Below are 22803 nucleotides of genomic sequence, written 5' to 3'. Positions count from 1 at the left end.
AACCTGGTTTAAGTCAGAAGTCGTCATTTTACGTAAGAATTTAACCTCTTTGGACCCTTTTTGAACCCTTATAGACCCTTAACTGGGATCTGAAATTTAAGGCGGCGGGGTCTTGCGGCAACTTCAAAATCTTCCTTTCCAGGTAATTTTTTTAATTTTTGGTCTTAAGTTTAAGGTAGGGGTCTGACGCCCGACTTAAATTTAAGATGGTCTTAAACATGATGCGGATCCTTATCTCCAACGAACGAAGGAGAAAACGCGCCTACAAGTAGTCTGCATGTGTGGAGCAAAAATCTGTTTCTACCTTCCATCTTCTTTAGCTCTGACACATCACTCTACATATATCATGCACAAAGGAAAAGAATCCGCAACAACACAAGGTCAGGACAGCAGTCAGGCCGACTCTGCTACCAAAGGAAAAAGGCAGCGAACAATAAACTGGGAGAATGACCTTGGCAATGACCAGCGTAACGCCAATGACCATTTGATCGACTGGCTGGGTACGCCTGACTCAGATGGGACTTTGATGTTCTATAGATGGAAATCAGACAATGTGACAGGAAAAACCAGGGAGCACTGGAGTAAAGTTGCTCTGGAGTATCTCGTCCAGAAGGGGTGCGCCACTAATCGCGACGTGCAGTCTGTTTTGAGACAGGTGGGTACAGACAGTGTTGTCTCTAGTCTTATATGTCCTCAACTGGCAAAACATATATAGATTAAAAGAATGTGGAGCACCTTCAAAAGTGCAAACGATGAGATCAACAAAACAGGTTCGGGGGGGCCTAATGGCAGTGAGTCTCATGTTTTGCGCCTTTTCCATCATTTGTCATGTTCACTTATTGACGAATGTTTTTACCCAGATGACGCCATTAGCATTTGCCCTTGGTATAGTGAGCTGATGCCGATCATGTCGCACTCGGCCGCTGCTATGGTTGAACCTGGGCACTCGACTCTGGACGAAGATGAGGACCAGGATCGTGAGAGGTTGAGGAAGAGAATCAGGCAGGAGAAGGAAGAGGAGGAGGGCGATGACGATGATATTGTCCAATGGGATACTGACCTCCATCACGAAAGTGAATCGGTTTCCAGTCTATTTCTATTCTTTGTTTGTACTATTGACTTGCTATTCAGCTGCAGCCATCGCAGATGTCACATCATCAGGCCCCTCTCAATCGATACGCACCCAGGGTCTTGTCACTATGCCAGTTCCCGCTTGCCCCGATCGTCCCGAGGTTATCGCAGACAGGGCATCTACTTCGACCGCTCCTTCTGTCCATATCCCTAGCTCAGCCTCTGAATCTGGTGTCTCTCCTTCCGGCGCTCTCTCGAGGCAACGAGTCCTCTCTGTAAATGCGAGGGCCAAAGCTTGTAGCGCCGAAGACCAACTACAGTTGCTCGCCGAGGCAAGCGAGGCAAACTCCGAGAGGAGACACAAGGATCTTCTTCGCATGCAAGAAGCGAAGCATGCGATCCTCAAGGAGGGCGTTGCTGCCGAGGAAAAGAGAGCTCTTGCAGAGGTTAAAAAAGTCGATTTTGATATGTGGAAGGAGTTTTTGGCGCTCCACAAGGCGGAAGGGGCCTCGTATGAGGAAGCCAAAAAGAAGGCAACCGATGACCTGAAAGAATGGAACGAAAACAGACAAATGTAAAAGGTTTTGCCATCAAGGAATAAAACATGCATAGTAGTTCGCACATCTGATTTGGTCCGGCTCTCTCCCCCGATTGTTGGCTCTAAACTAAGCCCATCAAGTGCATAACTTGATGGCGACGATGAGGACCATTACCTTGCAGTAATATGCGCTCCTCTTCGTCTTGCCCTTGCCTTCGGTATTCAGCATCCTCGCGATCCATCTCATCTCCTTCGCCGCTTATGTACCACTCGCCTGTGGCAATTAGAAGATTGTGAAGGATCACGCAAGAACGAATCCAGCATGATGCGATTCCCTCATCAAATCGATCTCGAATCAGTAGTCGCAAACCTCGAAGTGACTGCCATCGACTCTTGAGTATACCAAAAGTATGTTCAATTGAGACACGAACGCCAGCTGCCCTTTGGTTAAAGACTCTCTGTTGAAAGTAGATGTCAGTTCACCTGAAATGTCCGCAGGGGATCACTAACTCACTTCCGATTCACCTAAGCGAGCTGCATTACGGGGGGTTTTGAACAGAGATATACAATGGTCTCCAACAGGGAACGCTGAATCAGCTACCACATACTGGCCTGGGGCGAAGAACCGGTGGGATTGGCTCGAGAGGATGGAGCTATTGTAAACCCGTGCATCATGACAAGAAGCCGGGAACCCATACTGGGCGAATGTGATCCGCATTTTATCATCGCAAACGGCTAGGATTGAAAATCCATATCTGGATTTATAAGAGAAAAAGTCCGAGGCATCTGGTCTCGGGGGTTTGATGGCAAACGGAATTAGGCAGCCATCCATGACCCCCACGCAACCACCGGGCAATCTTTCTTCGTCGAAGGTATTAGCAATGCAAGACCTTCCTCTTTCATCCGGCCACACCACCACCTGGTCTTCGATACCCATAAAAGCTTCAATCACTCTATACGTCCAAAGAAGTGATGAGCCCTCTGTATTTAGTCAGCACAAGTTTCCTATAGGGGATGACCTTGGAGACACATACCTGAGATGTCAAAGTTATGGCCGATTTCATACGCGTTGCAAGAATTCCCCTCGTGGCCAAATCTATACAGGGCCACGGTTAGCTGATACAGAGGAGGGGCTTGTTTCCGTGGTCCTTGTGAAATAAAAACATTACTGTCCTTGATGAGGTCAAGAATCGAATGGAACTCTTGGTAGGAGACTCGGAGCTTGCGTTTGAAATCCCTCTCAGGCAGTTGATGAATGCAATCGATTCTTGCATTCCAGTTTCGATTCCTTACGACAGAGTACTGGTGAGGGCGTTTAAGGTATCGAGACTGTGAGACAGTTGTATAAAACATCCTAATCTCAGCTGAATATGGTAGACAGAGAGCAGCTGAGATGCGAGCCATCCTGTAGGCCTTCTTCTCAAGCTTCTGTTTCTTTGATACTTGGGGCATATCGACGAGTGGGACCAAATATGATTATGATTAGGGAACTGAGGGGCAAGAATGCGGTGGTTATGCATAGGTATGTATAAACAGCAGAAGATGCATCTCAGTCGTCATGTAACATGTCGCATCGCTTAATTAGTAAAACTAAATTACGTAATTTCATACTTCTTTACACAAACTCTTTTTAAACAGAAATGCCACGGTGGAATTCTAGGGTTTAACCTCCACTTTTCTAGGGCCACCCTGAGATGAATTCCCTGAGACCCTGAGGGTTTAGTGAGCTCCAGTTTAAGGCGACGCTCCTGTTTTGAATTCCCTAAATATTTTATCCACATAAGCGGACATTGCCGGTTATACTATTTTTATGATGATTTTCTGTGTCTTTTCACTCTATTTTATGAGTACGAGTACTCATGATGTTCCTGACAGGCGGAGTTTCATGGCCGAATTATTCGTTGCTGTTGACCGGTCGATAATTGCTATTTTGATTGTTCACTGGTCTTTGGCATCAATAACTTCTACCTCAATATATCGAGAATGGCGGCCAGCACACCTCTACTTAGCCGGGGAACGCTAATCAAGCAAGGCGCAGAAGCTGTACGTAACGGCTCCCATTCCCTTCAGGGCGTCTCTCACACCTTGACTACAGAAAGTCTATGCTCTGCCATCTCTATTTCCGGAACCAACAACATACTACCCTGGTTCTTCCGATTCCTCCTCAGCTGCCTCTCCTACATCAGTCATCTTGAAACACCGCTTCACCAAGACTTATCGACACCCTACACTTGATGCCTCTCTTACTTCTCAGCGCCTTACTTTTGAGGCAAGGGCCCTTGCTCGGGCGGCTAAAGCTGGAGTCACTGTACCGAAAGTTGTTTGGGTAGATGAAAAGGCTGGGGTTATTGGTATGGAAAGGATAGAAGGCTGGAGTGTCAGGGAAATCCTTGGAGGAGGAGCTGAGGGTGAGGTAGAAGTGATAGAGGAACAAGAGATCGAAGAAGAGGCTTCAAATAAAGTTGGAGTTACACCAGTCCGTGAGGAACCAGAAGAACCAGAGAACGAGGGTCTGAAAGCGTTAAAGAAACTGGGTGTGACCCAAGGTGAGTTGAGCTCTATCATTCCTGTTCGCAAATCATCGACTAAGTCGATCCTAGAACATCTCATGAGATCCATTGGCGCCGCTCTCGCTCGATTGCATAAGACCATGATCATTCATGGCGACCTGACGACTTCCAATATGATGGTACGTTTGACACCTGGAGGATCAGGTCCATATGAGATTGTAAGACTTTCCTATCGCCCTGCGACTTGCAACGGTCCATTAAGCTTATAATGGTCCAACACAGGTTTTGATAGATTTTGGCCTGTCATCCCAAGCGCAGTTCCCCGAAAACTACGCCGTGGATCTCTACGTCTTGGAGAGGGCTTTTGCTTCTACGCATCCAAGATCCGAGAAACTTTACGCTGGCGTTCGTATATCTGCGTCAATTACCGATTTTTCACGTGTGCTAATTGTCGCAGGTCCTCAAAACTTACGCAGAAGGGCTCGGAGAAAAGAAATGGAAGCCTATTCAGATCAAATTGAAAGATGGTCAGTGCTTTTGCAGATAATGCGTGGTCAGACGGGCGACTAATTTGCTGACGAGACGATGCAGTGAGGAGAAGAGGAAGGAAGAGAGACATGACCGGCTAATTGGAGACTTGGTAATTTTGCATGTTTAGACTCGATAGATAGCCTTGAAGGATGACATATAGAAGATGGCCCTTCAATGGGACCCTGTCGTCTTTGGGGTTTGAAGAAGTTACGCGTTGATTTACAGTCTCGGTCCCCGCTCCAATGCCCCGGAAGGCAGTCGGAACTTAATAAGCGACTGAACTGGTTGATGCATCATATTGCTGATTATTATCGCTATCTGTCAATTGACTGCTGTCCCATCAGGCTACAGATTATCATGCCGATGGGGGCTAAATAACTAATAACTGATAACTACTTCTACTAAGACTTAAGTATTTGCAGAAAATGAGTGCTGACGTGTTGGTTAACCACACATATTCTTCTGGATTCCAGCAGCACTCGAAAAAAGAAAACTAGAAAATCCATATTTGAAACGTACTACAAAATGTAGTACCTTTAGCAGTATGTAGTAACAAATGCCTTACATTTTATATGATGGCTTATAATCGTAAACTAGACCGTAGGTACGTAGAAGATAGAAGAGGGTGAGAGGAAGAAATAGGAGGAACTACGTAAAGAGCCAGCAAGGTCTCGCTTGGACAGAGAGCAAGATCTTGGATCGAGAATACAACATGATGATGAAATGCGGACAGTAGAAGGCAGCGTAAGAAGATGATGATTGATGATAGATAAATATATGGTGGTTGGGGTGCCGGTGGCCGCAGCGGTAGTAGTAACTACTACAGGTTACAGGTCGCAATCAATTTCGCATATTGCGTTACATGCATGTCGCATGTTGTCTAGGTTGTCGCAACATGCATACAAGTTGTCTAGATTGCTTTGTCCATGTCTCCCCTGGCACATCTGGGCCAGCGCTGCGTTCGTCTTGTCTTTCTTCCTTCGTTCAATTGTGTGGTGGCTATTATCGCTCCAACTATTCCCATTATTGCTCATATACATGATTCTTCTGGATCATCGACAATTGTCAAGATTCGCGATTGTCCCATAGATTATTGGCGATTGACAGCTATCAAACATGAGGCATGGGATACATATTTCCTTTCTTTTTTTTTCCACTCCATATTTCATAGTTCGTATCCCTTCTTCTTCTTCGTACATCAAGCAAATGAGGCGTGAAGTTCGCATGTTGCATGATCCCATGGTGCGACCTGTATTTAGTGTTCATTAAAGTTGTTGATGACTCAATTGACTCCCGTGTCCCATGGATCAATCATGAGCCACCTTGTACATTATTATATTACACCCATTCTACTTCTACTATCCCTACATTGCATGCCGTATGCAAGCGCCCGACGTTTCATCCGTCACTTTGCCGCTCAGGCATTCGTCGGCAGCCCTCTCTCATCTGGTGGCTGGCCGTTGCTCCGTGGTTGACGGGCCGATTGTAAAAAATATAGTAAATGGTGAATACTCCTATTGCGTGAAGTGGTGATGTTTGGTGACTGGTGGTGAGTGGTGATGGTTATCAGTTGTTGTGCAATAGTAACCCTTTTACCGGCGCCCGTCGGAAGCAGGAGATCGGGAGTCGGACGTTCGGTTGAAAGTGCTTAGGGGTCAATTCTGACCTATAAGGTTTTGGCTCTGGTCCCTTCTCGAGTGAAGTTTCCATTCACATTCCATAGATTTGGTTGGACAATAGTTCAGGGAACAAGGGGAAGGTCGCAAATCTCCAAACTTCAAAGACAAATGACAAAATGACAAGGCAGAATCTACAAAATAGGGCCGAAAAAGGGCTAGGCACATAATTTTTCCGTCTGGCCGCTGGTCGATCGGCCTGCTGTTTTGGGCTAGTCTTGTACGTATCATGCCGTTGCTCATCGCTCCCTCTTCGTTTCCTCATCCCACGCGTATCCTTAGCCATCTTCGCTATTGCCAGGCGCCCATCTTCAATGTTTATTTCCTTTCCGAGAGGACTTAGTATACGTTTGTTTTCTTTCAACTGTTTTATGGGCCAGATTCCCTTGCTCTCTGCCCTTCCTTGTGCTTGGTGGCTCCCGACTCGTACTCATATATATGATAACTTGAAAGCTGCAGCTATATGTTTGTTATGTGTTAAGTTACATAGACTAGAAACACTTCGGCGTTAAAGCTCGACATATAACTTCAATGCAAATGATCTCTGAACTCTGACCCAGCCCATCTTCTGAGAAGTTGTTTAGCATTGGTGGTCACTGTCTTCCCACATTCAATGATGATGATATTTGTCAAACATCCCGATCTCGAGCTTGTAACCCTTTCATCGTATACAACCCTGTCACTTGCCACAAGCACAAGATGCATAAATTCAACTTTTACATTCACAATGGAAAAGAATATCGAGATCATGCTTTCAGCGAGCATCCGATTCATTTCCAACAAAAGATAACAATCAGAGTGATTTGTCTTGTTTATTCACGACTATATTATTTATCACCATTTTATCCTTTCCCTTCAATTCACAATATACTCTATACAGGCAGGTGTTCCACAGTGACAAGAAAGATTTGGCCGAGACAAGCAAGCCGCATATGCCTGTACGCAGGTATGTATCTCTTTGCTCCTGTGTACAACGGTTCCTGCAAGAGTCTTGAACCGCCGTCATATCTGTTCTTCAACACTCCCTTGCTCATACTTTTTTTTTGTTCCTTGACGGATCGCATTTGTAATCTGTAACTAGCATGCTCATCTTTGCTGTCAGGTCCCCATCGGCTTTAGCTCAATAGCTCTTATCCACTCAAGTACAACGAAAACTGGTCTTAGTATTCGACCCCATCCTCCTAATGTCGAATGTCGCGGAGGTCTGCAACACCTGGCAAGTCAACAAGCAATAACCCCACCGATAATCCCAACTCCATCCACGGCCTTGGCGAAGTCGCTTTTTAATTTCCTGGTAAAAGGAAACGTTGATCGCATATGAAAGCTGGAGAAGGTTTTTGAGTTTGATCAAATAATTGTGAGTGAGAAGGGTGTGGGACGCGGCAGTCGACGATGTAATGTTGGCTCACATAACCTGCTAGGAACGAACACCGCCGTATCGCAACCAAGCTATCTGAGCCGTCCCTTCTTGTGCATAGCATCGATTAATTCAGAATTACAGCCACTTACCGCAAGTCTTATTATCCTTTTACATTTTCTTCTGAAAGAGACTTGCTGACATGTTTGCGATCAGGCTTTGAAGCCTCTTTCGTACAATGGATAAAGACCGATGTTCACGGCCGTTATCTAGTGACCTGCAGTATTTCGATTTGAGGCTTTCCAATCCATCCCCTGATTCCAGTCAGGTGCAGACGTACCCTCGAGAAAACTGGCGAGAGCCCAACATGACATCTCAATACTCTTCTAACTCCAGCTCCTATCCTCATCATCCTTCTTCGTGGCCCCCATCTTCTTCCTCCACTTCCAATTCAAGCTACGGGCGTGAGACACGATTCCCCCGACCCAACTCTGGCCGATCATCTTACCTAGCACCCCCTTTGGCCCCATATGTAGCTCCGTTTCATGAACAACCTTTGCACTCCGATGACCGACATCCTACCCTTCGAGTGGATGGACATTCATCCGCATTTTCCCAACATCCTCCTCCGAAACATGGTGTTACAGCTGCTGAAGGCGGATCCCATTCTCTTTCGCCCCTTAGATCAGCTTCAAGATCATATTCTTATGAAAATACATCTTATAGCCCTCGCACCCGGGAAGTGTACTCAAGTTCACAAACGCCTACAATGATGCAGTTCTCAAAATTAACTGCTAATGAACAAGAGGAGATCACCGCAGGGCTGTCCCCTTCGTCATCTACTTCCTGAATGCCTTCGTCATCCTCTTCGAGGACCTCTCCCTCGTCTTCGCCTTGGCCTTCAGGGGCAGGAGTATAGTCAGCAGCCTCTGACGGTTCATCGATACCGGAGAATTGAGCCTTCACGAAGAACAGCAGTGTGTGAGATTGATCCTCCAACAATGTTATAAAGCCTCATACCTTGACGTCTGTCCTAACCCATTTGAAGATCTTGTAAGAGCTTTCGGCTGGAAGTCCCTCTGGGGCAACCCATTCTCGTTTCCATTTGCTGACCCTGTTAAATAGCCAAAACATTGAGCGCTACTATTCCATGTCACATGTGCACGATCTACTAACGGTGCTCCAAGTTGGCGTTGATGGCTCTCACTGGTGGACGCACTTGCAAAACGTCCGAAGCGGCGATAATCTATGAGGTCAGCGCAGACGGTATTCACAAGACTTACACGTTGACATGACAGCTGAGCGATTTGTAGAGGACAGCAATATACTTATGCTTGCCTTAGTAGATGAATGACACAGTTGTCAACATACGGAAAGGGTTTATTACGTAATCATTACCCCTATGCCACTTTCGGAAATATAATGAATCGCCGACAACTTTTCTTTCCAGCTTTGGCCCTCTGCAACAGCAGGCTGCGATGTACCATTTTTGCTTCTAAATTCTGCATTTCTTGTTTCTTCTCCTCTCTTTACACCTAAAATCGCTCAAAATGGCCTCCACCATCGACCTCAAGCAACTCGAGCAGCACCTTGCTACCCGATCCTACATCGACGGGTGAGTACTTTTATTTCCCTCCTCTCTTTGTCTGCCCTGTCCTTCCAAAGTTCTCCCCGCCTTTCTGTGATGATATTTTGTTTTGGTCCGTGTTTCCGAGCTCAGCGGCGTAAGACCCCGCGACTTATAGCGTTGAAGATACAACCTTTCCAAACCCTCTGATACTTCTCATCTTGCACTCGTACAAACATGACTGTCGCAATGATGAATGAGAACTGACTGTGTTTATAGCTTCAAGCCCACCACCGCCGACGTTGAGATCTACAAGTCTCTCGGCTCTGGTGAGTATCTAGCTGGATACGTACTTGTCATGCATATATTGACTTCTCCCTCTCTACAATAGCCCCCGAGGCCACCTTCCCTCACTGTCACAGGTGGTACACCCACATTGCCTCTTTTGCCGACGAGTTTGACTCCCTTCCCGCCGGCACCAACCCCCTCTCTTCTACCTCTGCCGGTGCCGCTGCTGCTGCCGGCGAGGAGGACGATGAGGTTGACCTTTTCGGCTCTGACGATGAGGAAGCCGATGACGAGGCTGAGAGGATCAAGGCCGAACGTATTGCTAAGTACAACGAAGCTAAGGAGGCCAAGAAGCAGGAGAAGCTTGCTGCTGGTAAGACCCTCGAGGTTGCCAAGTCTGTCGTCACTCTCCAGGTCAAGCCTTGGGATGACGAGACTGACATGCAGGCTCTTGAGGAGGGCGTGAGGGGTATTGAGAAGGACGGTCTTGTCTGGGGTGCTAGCAAGCTTGTCCCTGTTGGCTACGGTTAGTCTATCTCTCTTCTGTGCAGAAATTTTTATTTTGCTAACAGTCATTTAGGTATCAAGATGCTCCAGATCAACCTTGTTATCGAGGATGCCAAGATCTCCCTCGACGAGCTCCAGGAGGAGATTGCCGAGCTCGAGGACTACGTCCAGTCTTCCGATGTCGCCGCCATGCAGAAGCTTTAAAAATCTCGTATCGCGCGCGATATTCAACTAGTAGAGTATGCACTTCATGCTTGTAGCGTTGTATAATGTACAGATGGAAACAATTGCCTTTGGATTTCAACTTAACCTACTGAACTGCGCTGCATCATCACCTCTGAATGTCTTCTCTTCTCTGAAACACAGTTAATTTACGACCCCACTTTGCCTGCACCCGATATGTACCAGGCACTCGTCCTATACTATCCAAACCCTCCACTGACGCAACCTCTACCCACTTATCGGGTAGAGCCAGGAATTGGTCACAGTCGCCGGTGACTACGAAGTCTATCCCACTTTTCCAAACGCTGATAGGGTTCTCCATCATCTTGTCCTCGCTCTTGTTATATATCCATCTTGGCTCTTTGGCCTCTGGGAAAGCTGACCACGGTCCCAGGCCACGACCCGTACCATCCACAGAGTGGGCATGAACAAAGGTAAACAACGTGGCACCAGTTTGAAGCGGATATGATGGGAAATAGATCGAAGCATTCTGCCTGTGTAATCCAGGTATATCCTCCATAACCTTCCACACCTCGCCTCCAGGGTAATTTCCCACACTCAAAAAGGTCGTTACAATTGTTGCGAGGGAGTTCAGTCCTAAGGCCACCAAGACAATGAGGCGCATGAGATTGCCCAGCTTGGACGGCCGGAGTGACCACAGCGATGAAGCAGATAAAGCGGAGATGATATGGAGAATAGGGAGTACGGGAAGGATAAAGCGCCATTCCTGGGAGGATGAGTTAGTTCAACAGGGCTGTTTTTTTTTTCCTAGAGACTTGCCTTGTGGCCTAGAAAGCTCAGCGCCCCAATAACAGTTACCATACTTAAAGCCCAAACCTTCATCACTTTATTCACACCTCTAACATCCGTCAACCTGTCCCAATCTCCTGCTTTTTTGATCATCATATCAAGACCTATTTTGTTCAATAGCCAACCACCCATGGCGATGCCCACAAGCAAAGCATTACCTGCGAGCAATTTGGGCAGAGAGCTAGAGAGGTAATAGTGCCACGGCATGACACCCCATTCTGCAGAGTGCCCTTCTACAGCATTATAGATGAGTCCGGAAAGCTCTGGCCAGAAAAGTTGAAAGTGAGATTTGAAAGGGAAAGAGGGATGGGAAAGAGTAGGAAGCCAAAGATGATAGTCTACAGCAGAGGAAATCGCTTGATAGGTTTAGAGGTTTGTAAAGTGAGCAAAAACAAGCGCCAGATCATGAAAAGTGGCTTACACAATGAACCGACCCCTCCGAGAATACCCCATTTTAACACTTGACCGAAGCCAACCTGCCTGTTTACCAATAAGCTCAATGCAAGCGGAACAACAAAAAGAGCAAGTTCGAGGCGGACGATCGTAGCTAACGCAGTGAGGGCAATGACAGCTTTGCGAAGACTGGCAATTCTGTCCGCCTCGGAAGTCGCGGTTTGAGCGGTCATTATATGCGAGATACTCCATAATACTAGAAACACTGTATATGAGTACCAAACACGTTGTCACTGGCGCTGTGTGAACGTCGTCCAGCACGCACCTCCTGGTAGAGCCATGAAATTCGGCAACGTTCTTCCCGCATAATAAGGGATATGGAATGAGCTCAAGCTGAGCATTGTGAACCACACCCTTAAGTAGACATTGAATGCCTTTTGAAGACTGCACGAGAGCTTGTTGAAAGAATAGGAGAAAAGGGAAGCTAAGAGAAGTCGGACTAGCAGCCGTAGTCAGCAGATAGATCACAAAGAAGGAGGCAGCAATTACCGAGGATCTGAACCCCAAACTTGGTCTTGATGGCACCAGAGGCCACCGAGACCACAGAAAACGGGTAGACTAGGATGCCCAAGAGCGTTGGGGGAATGAAGGAGCGAGGAACAGCGCCTGGGAAGGTGACGTGATCCCACTATTGGCACCTATCAGTTTACGAATTAGGTTCGAGGGTACACCGCGGGCTTACAAGCTGCAAGTTACGTGGATTAAATCCAAAGGCCAGAACGTCATGCACAGCATGCAAAGTAAAACTCTCCTCTACTTTGGTATATGGGGACAGAAAGACGTGGGCGAAGGTCACCAAAAAGGGAAGAAGAGAGAGGACGATGTTTAGGCAACGGGCCCGACTTGGGGAAAGATGGCGGGGCGCTGGCTGTTGCTGTTCTCGAGCCATTATGAAAGGGACGGGAAGGGGGACAGACATACAAGACGAAGAGGATATCATCTAATGCGAAGAGAGGAGATAAATAAAGTAGCCGCAGCCCGCGACCCTATGCTACGCGACTGATTTCAGCTCCCTCGTATATCATTGCCCTGTTCTTCGAGGCTTTCATCCTTAGGCGAAGGGATTCTTGCTTCCTGCATGAAAGGAAGGAAAGTAGAATATATAAAATTGGTGTCAATCGAATTATTTATGAATGAATGAAGCGCGTTGTTATGAAGCGACAGCCGCCTATGAGGGACTTGTACGACTGCCAAAAGGAGCCAGTCATTATTATTAAGGATGAAAGCCGAATATAAAACATGGCACAACGGATACGGCTGTCATGCCTAACTCCGACAGTAAAGCAATCCAACTATGGAGAGTCGAGCCATCATCCGGTATAGTAATCATCCTCCCACAACAATCCTCTCCACTCCCTGCTGATGATATCCTCAGGAGATAGCTAAGTTCTTCAAGTTAGCCAGGCTGTGCAGCCTATGCAAGAAAGATGATTATTCCGTCCTCACATAAGAGTGCTCTATGATTACTAGTCCCATTTTGATGTGTCTCAAGACCACTGACTTCCTAAGACTCATCATTTTTCCATGCCTCATAGCTTGGTGATACGCTTCATAATATTCCCGAGGCCAGACAGAGCCCATGGGAAGTAGAAACTGCCTAAGGACTTGAGTCATAGTAAGGTAGCTCAATTCTGGGGCCGACTTTTGATATTCTTGCATCATTTGACCAACATCTTCTCCTCCTATAATCATCCGCTGTTGGCCACATTCTTGAGAGAGACTCGTTGTAGGAAATGCGACTTGTGCTGAACCTTGTTTCTGGGAAGGGGCCATGGACCTCGCTAAAGACCCGAGACGATAACATAGTACAACGACGAAGAAGGAAAGCGCGAGAATGACGTAGTTTTTGCCATCACTCGCAAATGCCGAACAAAAGGAGGTGACAAACGGAGGGAGGGCGACCGGTGGAGAAAGAGAGCACCAGATTGTTGCTTGCTGGAAGATCGAGTCTTTTCGTGGGAGCCCAATCTGAAAGACGTTGAGCTGAAGTGAAGTCAAGGTAGAAAGAGTGGCGAGAATGAAGGCGTTTAGCTGAGTGAGGAAGGAGGACGATGGTGGCCAGGAAAGAGCAGATTTGAATGAGATACTGGTAATAGAGGGCATCGCATGAGAGAGTTTGTACAAGTATTGTGTCCTGTGGGAATTGTTAGATTTGAGCTCGGTTATGCAGGAAAGATGCAGATAAAAAGAGGAAGAATCAAAAGCAAAAGCAAAAAGAGTCAAAAACATATAGTATATATCAGAGACAGTGCTGAACACGTCAACCTTCGTCCTTCCTCCTTCTGCTCTCGCTTTCTCCGTCATACCAGCAGCCTCCGTAATTAACAGTGCTCAACAAGTTACATATATAACAATGGTGCCATAATAAGCAACCAACCAAAAATGTCCTTAACACGCGATATGAATGTCAACCCAAAATCAGACTATGCCAACCACGACCGTTGCTCTCAATGTGGATCGTCCGTTTCCTTTTCCTATACCTTCAGTATCAACCTCACCGGTCCACCCCATCACGCCTTCGTCCAAGTTCTCGCCGCGTTCCACCGCCGGAGGAGAAGATAAATACTCCTCCGATTTTAGGGCAGAAGACTTCCAACCCCACGACTGAGAATGAGCAAAGGAATCGGGACCAGAAGTGAATCGTATGAGAGCCGTCCCGAGAGCCGACGCACAACTGATGGAAAAAAATGCCTAATGGGATTTTGTCAACTTCCAACCAACTAAAGAAAGGTGCCTGCGCATTAGAAGCTTAACATACCTTGGTGACAGCTCTGGTATCATGATAAGGTACATCAGTCGCCAAAGCATTACCACGCTCCTGACTGGCCCCGCCCGGGAAGAAACGGGCAGTCGTAGAAGGTGGGCTCCCAGGAATGACTGGAGATGGTGCCAAAGATTGGCCATGCACGGCCGGCGTCGATGGTGCTGGGGCTGTTGAGAGGCTCGTAACCGTCCTCATCAACGGATTCCTATCTGCCATCTGAGGCGCAGAGGGGGTTGGAAAGGATTCATTAGGTGACTTCAGGTGATGCGATCAGCTCTCAACAGTTCTGCCACGGCCCGAGTCGACGCACCTGACGGTGAAGATAAATTCCTAGTTGAACCCCTTTCTCCTTTCTTTTTATCATTTGGACGTAACTGTAAGCATATCTGATCAGCCTCTGAAATTACAAGAACGTAATGAAAGTCAAATTTACCAGTTGAATAACGATCCAGCGTAAAAATGAGTGGCAGAATAGTAGCGTTCTTTTTCGCCCAACTTGTCTACATCCCAGAATTCAACCGAAAACCTATCATTGAATCAGCAAAGTCATCTTGAAAAGTGAACCTGCTGACCCACCTAAAGGGTTCAATCTTCGTCCACTTATCTTCTTTTGCATTCCCGTTTCCCATCAAGCCCAGATGCGACATTGCAAACGCCCCACCTTCATTGACCCACTTCTCCTCGATTTCTTCTTCAGTCGCTTTCCCACTGACTAATCCGAAGAAATTTTTCTCGCCGTGAGGGGGTTTCGACTTGCTGCCTTCCTGAGGCAGAACGTCTACTAGGTCCGGACCAAAATCGGGAACGCCAGATAGATTCGCAGTCGAGAGTGAGCCAGCTGATAAGAGACCGCTTGCCCCGATACGATGCGTCTCATCTGATGGGACGGGATACCACACAGAGTGAGAGTGAGAAGGGAGCGGGGAGAAAGAGATATCCGTCGCTGAAGAAATAGAATTGATGGTAGCAGCTAAAGAAGTAGTCGAACGGCCCCAGGAGGCCGCGGGACTAGGCACTCTACTGCGCGGCGCGGGTCTACGGCGTTTGTGCAGTCCTTCAACGATAAATGAAGTCGTTTGGGTGAGGCCCAGTTCGTTCTTGTCGTCTTCCGATTCCACCAATACATTCCCGTCTCGTTCGTGAGCTGTCACACGAGCCCGAAGATCAGCTGCTGACCAATGCGCTGCCTGGAGCACAGACATAGGCGCATAAGGAAGAGCGGTTTGGGGATCAATATTAGAAGCGATAGATGACAGATCATTGAATGTCTACCCATTATTTAAGTACAAGATACGTCAGGAGATAACGAGAATGGGACTCACCATATGACAATACCTGATTCCTTCAGCGAATACCAATTTAATCTCTTTCTCGTCCTCTTCCCACTCCTCCCAGCCATGCCCCTCGGCGACCTCGGGATCAGCCAAGGACAGATCCCCTCTTCCATCCAGCTCTTTCTGCCACCCGGTCCTCCTCAACTCCAACACATCTCTCGTGATTTTATATCTCTCCATTTCGTCTTTTACAAAGAAAAAGTCCGAGCTTAGGAGTGCCCGTACGAAGGGTGCAGGTAAACCCCCATGCGCCCAAATGCGATAGCAGACGTTCGGCGTCTCCAACTCCGCTCGCAGTAGGTCCATACCCCACCTTGCTAGCCAACAGACACAAGCCTCACCAATTTTGTTTCCTACGGTACCGTAAAAATGAGGCAGGTCAAGCATGTCTGCAGAGGCAAAGGAAAATTCGTTGTGCTGAGATCGGACAGAGGCAGTGGAGCTGGTGGATGAGGGTTCGTAAGGAACGCCGTTGAGCTGAATGAAGGGATCGCGTTGGCCAATTTTGGTATTTGAATCAGAGGAGAGCCTCGAACCACTAGACTTTTGGCTAGTTTCAAAAGTTTCTTCGTCTTCCTCTTCCATAGGCGTCATCGTAGATGATCGCGACTCTGGTGCGTCGGGAATTCGTTTGGCGACATCCTGCAAACCGCTAGCACCTTCAGCGGTCTGCCCTTCCCATTCTTCATCACCTATTCCGTCGCCAATGGCGAATGAGAGATATTGGTTGACCGTCAACGGCCCAACAGTTCTGAGAATCATGGCAAGGACCTCTCGAAGAAGATGGCCGTGTCCGATGTATACGCTGGTGGCCAAAAGGGATAAAAGAAGTCGGGGTGTGGCCAGCTGCGCGTTTGATGGAAGCGATGATTGAAGGGAAGGATAGGGAGGAGGCGATGCGATATACGGGAAAGATGGAGTGAGAGGATGAGAGGATGTGGGAAGAAGTGTTGTGGGAAAGTGGAGACTGGGAAATGGACAATAAAGTCTCGACAGACATATCCTACAGAAACGTTAGATGTATATCGGACGGACCCAAGTATACTCACTCAAAAGCCGCTCTGGTAATATTCGGATCATCGAACTGCAGGTCAATAGTCTCTCCATGCCAGTTTTCGGCTTGAACATCGACTCTCGCTTTGCCTTTGCCTTTGTACGACGATTTCGGGGTGGCGGTGGCTTCGGAGAACCCTCCTAGGAACAGAGAGCTAAAGAAACCTGCATTTGGTGTCAAAGAATGTCCGAAAAGAGGTGGTAGACTTACTTGATTGAGACAAAATCATTTTATGGACATTGTAATGTACTCCCCATTTTTTCACCACCAATCGGACATCGGCACACGTCCCACTGAGAAATGCCTTGTAAAGATGTTCGCTGATGGATTGGAAAGAAGGCACGGGGGTCACGGAGGTTGTCGGCGCGGACAGCAGTGAGGATGTCGAATGGTTGAGAACATGGGAACGACCATACCCGTGGTTGTGATGATGAGAAGTTTTGACAGGCGTTGTCGGCCCATGCGCAAAGTCAACGGCGTGATTGCTGGAGGCTGGCCCTGAAGACGAAGGAGTGAGTAATATGGGCGCGATAGGAGGTGCGATGGCAAGAGATGGGGCTGAAGGAGCAGAGGTCGATGGTCGTGGTGGCGAGGACGAAGCAAGGTGCGGGTCTTGTATGTCGCGTGACGTGGTAGTGGCTGAAGACGAGACGAGCATGGACCTGGATGCGGGGCTGAGAGGAGGTCTCGTAGGAGCTGTAAAAGCCCGTGCTCTCGAGCTGGTGACAGCCAGTGGCGAAGAGGTAGGTGGCGAGGTGGGCCTAAGGAAAGTGGATGTGCCGGAGACCGAAACCGGCGTTGTGCGGCCGCCAGAACCAGAGGAGCGCTGTCTGGCGTGGGTACCGCTGTCTGAGGAGTTGCCTCTTACCATGATGAGCTGGTCAAAGGTGATGTCGAGTCGGTCGCCGGCCGGGGTGGAAAGAGGAGAGTTGGCGCGGCTGGTATCTCTGGATGATCTTAGTTCTGACAAGTCGGGAAACGGAAGAATCTTGGGCTGCGGCAGGTTCGACTTGGAGCGACGGTGTCTGGCATTCTTGACGGGCGGCGTGCGAGAGGCGTTGGGTTTGGACAGGCGGGAGGATGACGGCGAGAGGGGATTGCTCATGGCCCGAGGCGCTGTGGACGATGGATGTAAGATGATGACCGGTGGATGTGCAGAACACGTATCTCATGGAACAAAAAGGGTTCGGCTTCTTCGCCGGTGTGTACGTGTCGTGAGTTCACCCTGTACGTGCATGCACAGTGCCTTCGCGCACTTTCCAGCTGCTGTCCTCGCAGCAACCCAGTCTCAGCCGCATCCACAGATAACAACAACCCACAACCCATGGACCAGCCTCCCAGTACAAACAACTTCCCCAGCCATTACTGACGTAAGCATCTACATACATCGAATCTCCCGCTCCGAGCGCGATGGAGGAGCATGTGGAGGTTGTCGACGTCAGAAAGCTCATGACTCGACTGCGTGCTACTGCTTTTCCGATTCCCTCTCATCTCCTTCGCATCATTAGCATCGCAGCCAACAGGCCACAACTTCCTACATCTACAAGATTTATCGCCATGGCATCGGATACTAAGATGCAGTATGGTGAGGCGATCTCCGAGAGATTGTATGAATGATATTAACGAATTTACCCCCATCTGCTCTCAGTCCGGCTGGGGAACAGCGGACTCAAAGTGTCCAAAATCATCCTGTGAGCTTTTGAATGAAGCCAGAAGGAGTAAACTGACCCCTTGGTCCATTCATAGTGGCTGCATGTGTACGTCTTATTCCCCGTGCTGACACAACTGCTGCTGCCCTGTACTTACTTCTCCAGCCTATGGAGATCCTGAGTGAGCTCTCTTCTAAGGTTAACGCGATGTTCTTTTGTTCATGGTTCCTGGCAGGTGGTCTGAATGGGTTCTCAAGGAAAAGGAAGCCATCGAGCATATTAAATATGCGTATGAACAAGGTATTAATACCTTTGAGTGCGCTGGATCTCTCCCCGTTGCCTTACTAATAGCTAATAGTCTTCTGACTTAGCACTGCAGACATGTGAGATCCTTACAAGCCGTTAAATTCGTATAGCTAATACCAGTTCCGCAGGTACTCCTGTGGTGCTTCGGAAGAAATACTAGGAAAAGCTATCAAGGAAATAGGCTGTCCTCGTGAAAGTGTGGTGATTCTAACCAAAGTTTATATGCCTGTCACCCATAATAGCCACAAGCGACCTCCCGACTTCCCCGACCTCGACAAGTCTGGTTATGTCAATCAATATGGATTGAGCCGAAAGGTACCGCATCATTTTTACCTTGCATCTGATTATGATTATACTGAAAGTTCATATGGTTTTAGCATATTTTTGACTCTGTTCAAGCGTCCCTCAAGAGGCTTGACTTGGAATACATTGATGTCCTCCAATGTCATCGCTTTGACTATAATACGCCTATCGAAGAGACTGTAAGTGCCCTATCAATGCTCCCAAAAGACTCGAAACGCTGATTTCTCCAGATGCAAGCATTGCATGATGTCGTTCAAAGGGGTTGGGTAAGGTACATTGGCATGTCTAGGTGTGTTGTTCCTCCCGTCCAAGTAGCTGTGATTAGTTGACAACCTTACAGTTGTTGGGCCTATCAATTCCACGCCATGCAGAGTATGTTCATTTAGTAGCTCATATCAGAGGAACAGCTAACAGCAGAAGACTATGCCATCAATAACCGACTTACTCCGTTCATCTCAATGCAAAACTTCTACAATGCATGTTATCGCGAGGAAGAGCGCGAAATGATTCCTACTCTGAAGGTATGTACTCTCGCATCTCTTTCCCGCGGGACAATTGCTCATCACACACTTTCCATAGATGTTTGGCGTAGGCTGCATCCCATGGTCCCCTTTGGGTCGGGGTTTTCTTACTCGTCCTTGGAAAGATGCGTCTTCAACTCGAGCGGACACTGACAAGTGAGTAACTTTTGGCAATTCTTGATTTTCATTTAACCCCTTACACGTCTTCTACAGCTATTTCAAGGCTGTCGGTTTTGCTAGTCCCGAAGAGTCGAAAAAGCGTGTCAATGAGGGTGTTCAGAAAGTCGCGGACAACCGCGGAGTAAGTATGGCCCAGGTCACCCTGGCATGGATTTTGAGTAGGGATTTTATTACCGCGCCTATTGTCGGCACGACCAGCCTTGACAAGCTGAAGGATCTACTTGGTACGTTTTTTTTTTTTTTTTGGAAAATCCATCTTGGCGGAAAGACCGTTAAGGAGAGTTTATAGGTGCCGTCAACATCAACTTGACTGATGAAGAGAAGAAGTTGATCGAGGATCCCTACGTGCCTCAACCTGTTGTGAGCCGCATGCTTTATTACGTTCTTCTTTTCCGAAAAGATGCTGAGACTTCCACAGGCTGGCCATACCTAAATATGTAAATGTTGACAGATAAACTTTGACAGACTGCCATTTGCAATCCCATGATGCGGCAGAATCCCTCCGAGGGCTTCGATTCAGTCATGATTAGTTCATACAGTGCTTCCTATGCATCTGTCCCATCGTTCAGATATGAGACAAGCTCTTTGTCGTAACCTCGTCACGTCCGTCCATATCTTCGACCCAACCTCCTTGTCCACTCCTCGGAAGAGTTCCTTACGGCCCAAGTCATCTCATAAGTCCTCGCCGCGTCCTCGTAACCCGACAGGATTTTCGCGTCGGGCTTTCCTTCTACAACGTCGATGAAAGTGTCTATCTCTGTCTGGAAGGGGTCATCGCCCGGGGTGGGATGAACTTCGATGACGTCTGAGCCTGGCTTACGGACGTGCAAAGCGGGGGTACCGAAGGGGTCAGAAAGGCTGAACATGATCAGCATACCGACCTAAACCACGCTTGGCAAGACTTACATCAATTGATACTGCGCAGCGAAACGGTTAACTCGTGTCAAATGATAAAAATTACAAATAATGACTTACTCCATCTGCATATACCTCAAGCTCAATGGCATAATCTTTTCCGTGCAAGGCCGTCGCGTGAAGCATGGTGCCCACTGCACCCGATTCGTACTTCCTACATAACCTCGCCATCAGCTCGAATGCCTTGTATGAATTGTTAATCAGTACAAGGACTTACCAGCTCGCAGAAGTAGCACGGGGAATACGAAGATCATTGGGTATGACAGATTCGTCAAAATTACGCTTGCTAAGTTGTCCTGGTTTCTCGTGGGCTTCAAGGGCGTGTGCGCTACAATAATTGAGTGATCATGTTCTTGGGAAAATAAGCATACAACTCACCAGACTGTTTCTACGTTCACATCTCCCCCAAAATATCTTGAAAGATCACCTTTTTAGGACGCAAACCACGATCAGCCAACAAAGCCAGGTATGAATCAAAGGCAATACTGACATATATGAGTGCCTTGTTCAATAATGGGTCCTTGCATGATCGATTTGTTCCACCAATCCTAGAACGTCACGAAAAGGTCAGATGGAGGGACTCCAGACATAAGGGTTTCCGTTCTCACTGTCTTGACAGCTAACTCATAGGCAGTGACGTAACGGGCATTTGTGGCCATGCTGGATAAGTCTTTTTTAGTTTTGCTTTTATCAAGATGAGGCGACGGACTTACACTGTAAGATTGTTGTCGTCGATAATCTTTTTCATCTCGCGAACTGCATTTAGATATCGCAAGACATATCCGACCGAAACAGGTGCGTTGTGCTGTGTAGCAAGCATTGCACCGACAGCCTTTGCCTCCCCAACACTCTGCTCAGCCGGGACACCTGTCGCCACGGGTTTCTCCAAGAATATGGCAGAGTTTGGAAAGAGCTCATTCAATTTGATTTCAAGGTTATTCTGTAACCCCAATCCACCTCTGAAATTCGGCGGCGTGGCAACAAATATGGCCCTAACAAGCTCGTCATCAGTTACTGATGTTTTACCTCCCACAGACCCTATCATGAATTTACCTTGGCTCCTGAGCTTCCCCAATAGACACTCTTCTCTTAAACTCCTCTACATCAGGTAGTACCATGGTGTCGGTGTAGGCTTCATGCACGAAAGACTTTCGTTTCTCTGTTAAGGCGGTCTCTGCGCGAGGGCCATTGATATCAATGACAGCATCAACTTTCAGTCGTGGTCCTAGCCGTTTCTCAAGTCTACTCGAAATGTTCCAAGGGCCTGAGATAAAAAAGCCAGGGATCAGCTCGTAATCGTAATAGGCCAAATGGCGTAAATGATTCGACTACAACCTTCAGGAGTACCGAACATGGCCTATACAGCGAGTCTATCAGCAACCGATTCGGGTTTCATGGTCCACGATGCTTGAGCAAAAACGAGAAAACGGGTGGGTGCGGTCCGACGCCACAACAATGTGGGGCTGTAATGATACAACTCACAAAGCCTGCACCAATCATAAGAGCATGGAAATCGTCGCCATTTGGAATTGCCTTGTCGTTACTACATAAATTGATAGATACATATGTCAGCTCTCGTGCGTGCTCGACTTTGGGACCTCTCATTCTACTCTTCTCGGCCACGGTATAGTGATAGGCTACTTCCGCCCACGTTTACGCACCTCAGAATACTCATTGAGCGACTACCGCGAAGCAAGGCCCCTCGCGCTGTTGATGGCTCAAGCAGGGTAATGCGCTGGGTACGAAGAGCACAAGAGGGAACTTTGGCCCACATGCCGGTAAACAGAGTCTTCGTTCGGGGAAACATTGTGAGTGAGTGTCTAGTGTCTATTCGTTACAATACGTCGGAGTGAAATCCCGCTCCAGGCAGCAGATGGATATTACGTATCAGAAGGCTGAATATCAGCAGGTCATGGGGCATGGGAATGTCCTTTAGATGGTATATATATGGCGACCGGGCGGATGATCTCCTAATTTCACGCTTGCGCAAGCTGTCATCTGCCATCATCGTCAGCGTATGTGTGCGTAGATTACTCCGGGTTCGTTGCGTGAGCGGGGAACGCGAAATGAAGGCTGAAGGGCTCATCCAGGTCGGAAATGGCACTAAAACTCCATCCAAACGTAGAAGATCGCGCCATGGACTTCTAATTCCGCTGCTGGGGACTTTGCTACTCCGGAAAAACTCCGAGAAGCGTCCGACGGTCATTTTATCAGAACCGTTAAAAACGACCCTTCAGAGTTATCAGA

At 47.8% G+C, this 22803-nt stretch overlaps 9 protein-coding genes and 1 non-coding gene; 5 read left to right on the top strand and 5 right to left on the bottom strand.

The window, feature by feature from the left end:
• Window positions 1-346: 346 nt before the first annotated feature.
• CNAG_02711 (hypothetical protein) lies at window positions 347-3136 on the top strand (the record flags this gene model as incomplete). XM_012192695.1 has 4 exons in its annotated part: window positions 347-655; window positions 716-791; window positions 861-1073; window positions 1132-3136. 4 exons carry the CDS (start codon window positions 347-349, stop codon window positions 1647-1649), a joined length of 1116 nt encoding a protein of 371 aa, XP_012048085.1. The 3' UTR covers window positions 1650-3136.
• A 301-nt stretch (window positions 3137-3437) lies between these two features.
• CNAG_02712 (Bud32 protein kinase) lies at window positions 3438-4964 on the top strand. XM_012192538.1 has 6 exons: window positions 3438-3652; window positions 3705-4155; window positions 4210-4337; window positions 4402-4524; window positions 4577-4646; window positions 4711-4964. Exons 1-6 carry the CDS (start codon window positions 3593-3595, stop codon window positions 4746-4748), a joined length of 870 nt encoding a protein of 289 aa, XP_012047928.1. The 5' UTR covers window positions 3438-3592; the 3' UTR covers window positions 4749-4964.
• Window positions 4965-6612: 1648 nt separating this feature from the next.
• Window positions 6613-6873, top strand: CNAG_12281. XR_001045502.1 has 1 exon: window positions 6613-6873. It is a non-coding gene; the product is annotated as a hypothetical RNA (non-coding RNA).
• A 283-nt stretch (window positions 6874-7156) lies between these two features.
• CNAG_02714 (elongation factor 1-beta) lies at window positions 7157-10355 on the top strand. XM_012192697.1 has 9 exons: window positions 7157-7272; window positions 7429-7683; window positions 7748-7836; window positions 7900-8736; window positions 8809-8936; window positions 8997-9298; window positions 9530-9579; window positions 9642-10064; window positions 10119-10355. The coding sequence occupies exons 6-9, from the start codon at window positions 9234-9236 to the stop codon at window positions 10247-10249; spliced, it is 669 nt and encodes a 222-aa protein (XP_012048087.1). The 5' UTR covers window positions 7157-7272; window positions 7429-7683; window positions 7748-7836; window positions 7900-8736; window positions 8809-8936; window positions 8997-9233; the 3' UTR covers window positions 10250-10355.
• CNAG_02713 (hypothetical protein) lies at window positions 7175-9023 on the bottom strand. XM_012192696.1 has 5 exons: window positions 8967-9023; window positions 8860-8929; window positions 8704-8797; window positions 7836-8643; window positions 7175-7740 (listed from the first exon to the last, which is right to left on the bottom strand). Exons 1-4 carry the CDS (start codon window positions 8974-8976, stop codon window positions 8404-8406), a joined length of 414 nt encoding a protein of 137 aa, XP_012048086.1. The 5' UTR covers window positions 8977-9023; the 3' UTR covers window positions 7175-7740; window positions 7836-8403.
• Window positions 10272-12510, bottom strand: CNAG_02715 (alpha-1,6-mannosyltransferase). XM_012192537.1 has 6 exons: window positions 12213-12510; window positions 12020-12158; window positions 11796-11969; window positions 11499-11726; window positions 11048-11433; window positions 10272-10994 (listed from the first exon to the last, which is right to left on the bottom strand). Exons 1-6 carry the CDS (start codon window positions 12468-12470, stop codon window positions 10377-10379), a joined length of 1803 nt encoding a protein of 600 aa, XP_012047927.1. The 5' UTR covers window positions 12471-12510; the 3' UTR covers window positions 10272-10376.
• Window positions 12511-12773: 263 nt separating this feature from the next.
• Window positions 12774-13834, bottom strand: CNAG_07969 (hypothetical protein; the record flags this gene model as incomplete). XM_012193036.1 has 2 exons in its annotated part: window positions 12774-12912; window positions 12977-13834. 2 exons carry the CDS (start codon window positions 13832-13834, stop codon window positions 12841-12843), a joined length of 930 nt encoding a protein of 309 aa, XP_012048426.1. The 3' UTR covers window positions 12774-12840.
• Window positions 13835-13853: 19 nt separating this feature from the next.
• CNAG_02716 (hypothetical protein) lies at window positions 13854-17844 on the bottom strand. XM_012192698.1 has 8 exons: window positions 16893-17844; window positions 16678-16846; window positions 15617-16631; window positions 14871-15562; window positions 14728-14820; window positions 14605-14668; window positions 14289-14549; window positions 13854-14221 (listed from the first exon to the last, which is right to left on the bottom strand). The coding sequence occupies exons 1-8, from the start codon at window positions 17785-17787 to the stop codon at window positions 13949-13951; spliced, it is 3462 nt and encodes a 1153-aa protein (XP_012048088.1). The 5' UTR covers window positions 17788-17844; the 3' UTR covers window positions 13854-13948.
• Window positions 17821-20233, top strand: CNAG_02717 (aryl-alcohol dehydrogenase). XM_012192536.1 has 17 exons: window positions 17821-17896; window positions 17987-18052; window positions 18191-18267; window positions 18331-18373; window positions 18429-18439; window positions 18497-18512; window positions 18567-18647; window positions 18703-18714; window positions 18766-18952; window positions 19015-19119; window positions 19171-19229; window positions 19281-19312; window positions 19361-19461; window positions 19520-19617; window positions 19675-19865; window positions 19931-20001; window positions 20060-20233. The coding sequence occupies exons 3-17, from the start codon at window positions 18240-18242 to the stop codon at window positions 20072-20074; spliced, it is 1050 nt and encodes a 349-aa protein (XP_012047926.1). The 5' UTR covers window positions 17821-17896; window positions 17987-18052; window positions 18191-18239; the 3' UTR covers window positions 20075-20233.
• CNAG_02718 (NAD binding dehydrogenase family protein) lies at window positions 20029-22685 on the bottom strand. XM_012192699.1 has 12 exons: window positions 22218-22685; window positions 22039-22099; window positions 21892-21913; window positions 21610-21820; window positions 21270-21548; window positions 21165-21216; window positions 21047-21104; window positions 20935-20983; window positions 20774-20884; window positions 20617-20710; window positions 20548-20558; window positions 20029-20499 (listed from the first exon to the last, which is right to left on the bottom strand). The coding sequence occupies exons 1-12, from the start codon at window positions 22361-22363 to the stop codon at window positions 20241-20243; spliced, it is 1353 nt and encodes a 450-aa protein (XP_012048089.1). The 5' UTR covers window positions 22364-22685; the 3' UTR covers window positions 20029-20240.
• Window positions 22686-22803: the final 118 nt, after the last annotated feature.

The sequence above is a fragment of the Cryptococcus neoformans genome, chromosome 3, assembly GCF_000149245.1.
Source record: "Cryptococcus neoformans var. grubii H99 chromosome 3, complete sequence".
Lineage (NCBI taxonomy): Eukaryota > Fungi > Basidiomycota > Tremellomycetes > Tremellales > Cryptococcaceae > Cryptococcus > Cryptococcus neoformans.
This window is presented reverse-complemented; position numbering and strand designations above follow the sequence as displayed.

Excerpts from the sequence above, each read along its gene's own strand:
- CNAG_02712 (XM_012192538.1), top strand. The coding sequence starts at position 3,593 with ATGGCGGCCAGCACACCTCTACTTAGCCGGGGAACGCTAATCAAGCAA. Across the intron at positions 4,156-4,209 it reads GAAACTGGGTGTGACCCAAG|AACATCTCATGAGATCCATT; the intron begins GTGAGTTGAGCT and ends AGTCGATCCTAG. Across the intron at positions 4,338-4,401 it reads GATCAGGTCCATATGAGATT|GTTTTGATAGATTTTGGCCT; the intron begins GTAAGACTTTCC and ends GGTCCAACACAG.
- CNAG_02713 (XM_012192696.1), bottom strand. Across the intron at positions 8,798-8,859 it reads CAACGCCAACTTGGAGCACC|GGTCAGCAAATGGAAACGAG; the intron begins GTTAGTAGATCG and ends GCTATTTAACAG. Across the intron at positions 8,644-8,703 it reads GGGTTAGGACAGACGTCAAG|GCTCAATTCTCCGGTATCGA; the intron begins GTATGAGGCTTT and ends TTCTTCGTGAAG.
- CNAG_02714 (XM_012192697.1), top strand. The coding sequence starts at position 9,234 with ATGGCCTCCACCATCGACCTCAAGCAACTCGAGCAGCACCTTGCTACC. Across the intron at positions 9,580-9,641 it reads CTACAAGTCTCTCGGCTCTG|CCCCCGAGGCCACCTTCCCT; the intron begins GTGAGTATCTAG and ends TCTCTACAATAG. Across the intron at positions 10,065-10,118 it reads GCTTGTCCCTGTTGGCTACG|GTATCAAGATGCTCCAGATC; the intron begins GTTAGTCTATCT and ends ACAGTCATTTAG.
- CNAG_02715 (XM_012192537.1), bottom strand. The coding sequence starts at position 12,470 with ATGATATCCTCTTCGTCTTGTATGTCTGTCCCCCTTCCCGTCCCTTTC. Across the intron at positions 11,727-11,795 it reads TTTCATGGCTCTACCAGGAG|TATTATGGAGTATCTCGCAT; the intron begins GTGCGTGCTGGA and ends CAGTGTTTCTAG. Across the intron at positions 11,434-11,498 it reads CGGAGGGGTCGGTTCATTGT|CGATTTCCTCTGCTGTAGAC; the intron begins GTAAGCCACTTT and ends AAACCTATCAAG.
- CNAG_02716 (XM_012192698.1), bottom strand. The coding sequence starts at position 17,787 with ATGAGCAATCCCCTCTCGCCGTCATCCTCCCGCCTGTCCAAACCCAAC. Across the intron at positions 16,847-16,892 it reads AATGATTTTGTCTCAATCAA|GTTTCTTTAGCTCTCTGTTC; the intron begins GTAAGTCTACCA and ends CACCAAATGCAG. Across the intron at positions 14,821-14,870 it reads ACGAAGATTGAACCCTTTAG|GTTTTCGGTTGAATTCTGGG; the intron begins GTGGGTCAGCAG and ends ATTCAATGATAG.
- CNAG_02717 (XM_012192536.1), top strand. The coding sequence starts at position 18,240 with ATGGCATCGGATACTAAGATGCAGTATG. Across the intron at positions 19,313-19,360 it reads TCAATTCCACGCCATGCAGA|ACTATGCCATCAATAACCGA; the intron begins GTATGTTCATTT and ends TAACAGCAGAAG. Across the intron at positions 19,462-19,519 it reads AAATGATTCCTACTCTGAAG|ATGTTTGGCGTAGGCTGCAT; the intron begins GTATGTACTCTC and ends CACTTTCCATAG.
- CNAG_02718 (XM_012192699.1), bottom strand. The coding sequence starts at position 22,363 with ATGTTTCCCCGAACGAAGACTCTGTTTACCGGCATGTGGGCCAAAGTT. Across the intron at positions 21,105-21,164 it reads ATGAGTTAGCTGTCAAGACA|GATTGGTGGAACAAATCGAT; the intron begins GTGAGAACGGAA and ends GTGACGTTCTAG. Across the intron at positions 20,984-21,046 it reads TGAACAAGGCACTCATATAT|GTGATCTTTCAAGATATTTT; the intron begins GTCAGTATTGCC and ends CGTCCTAAAAAG.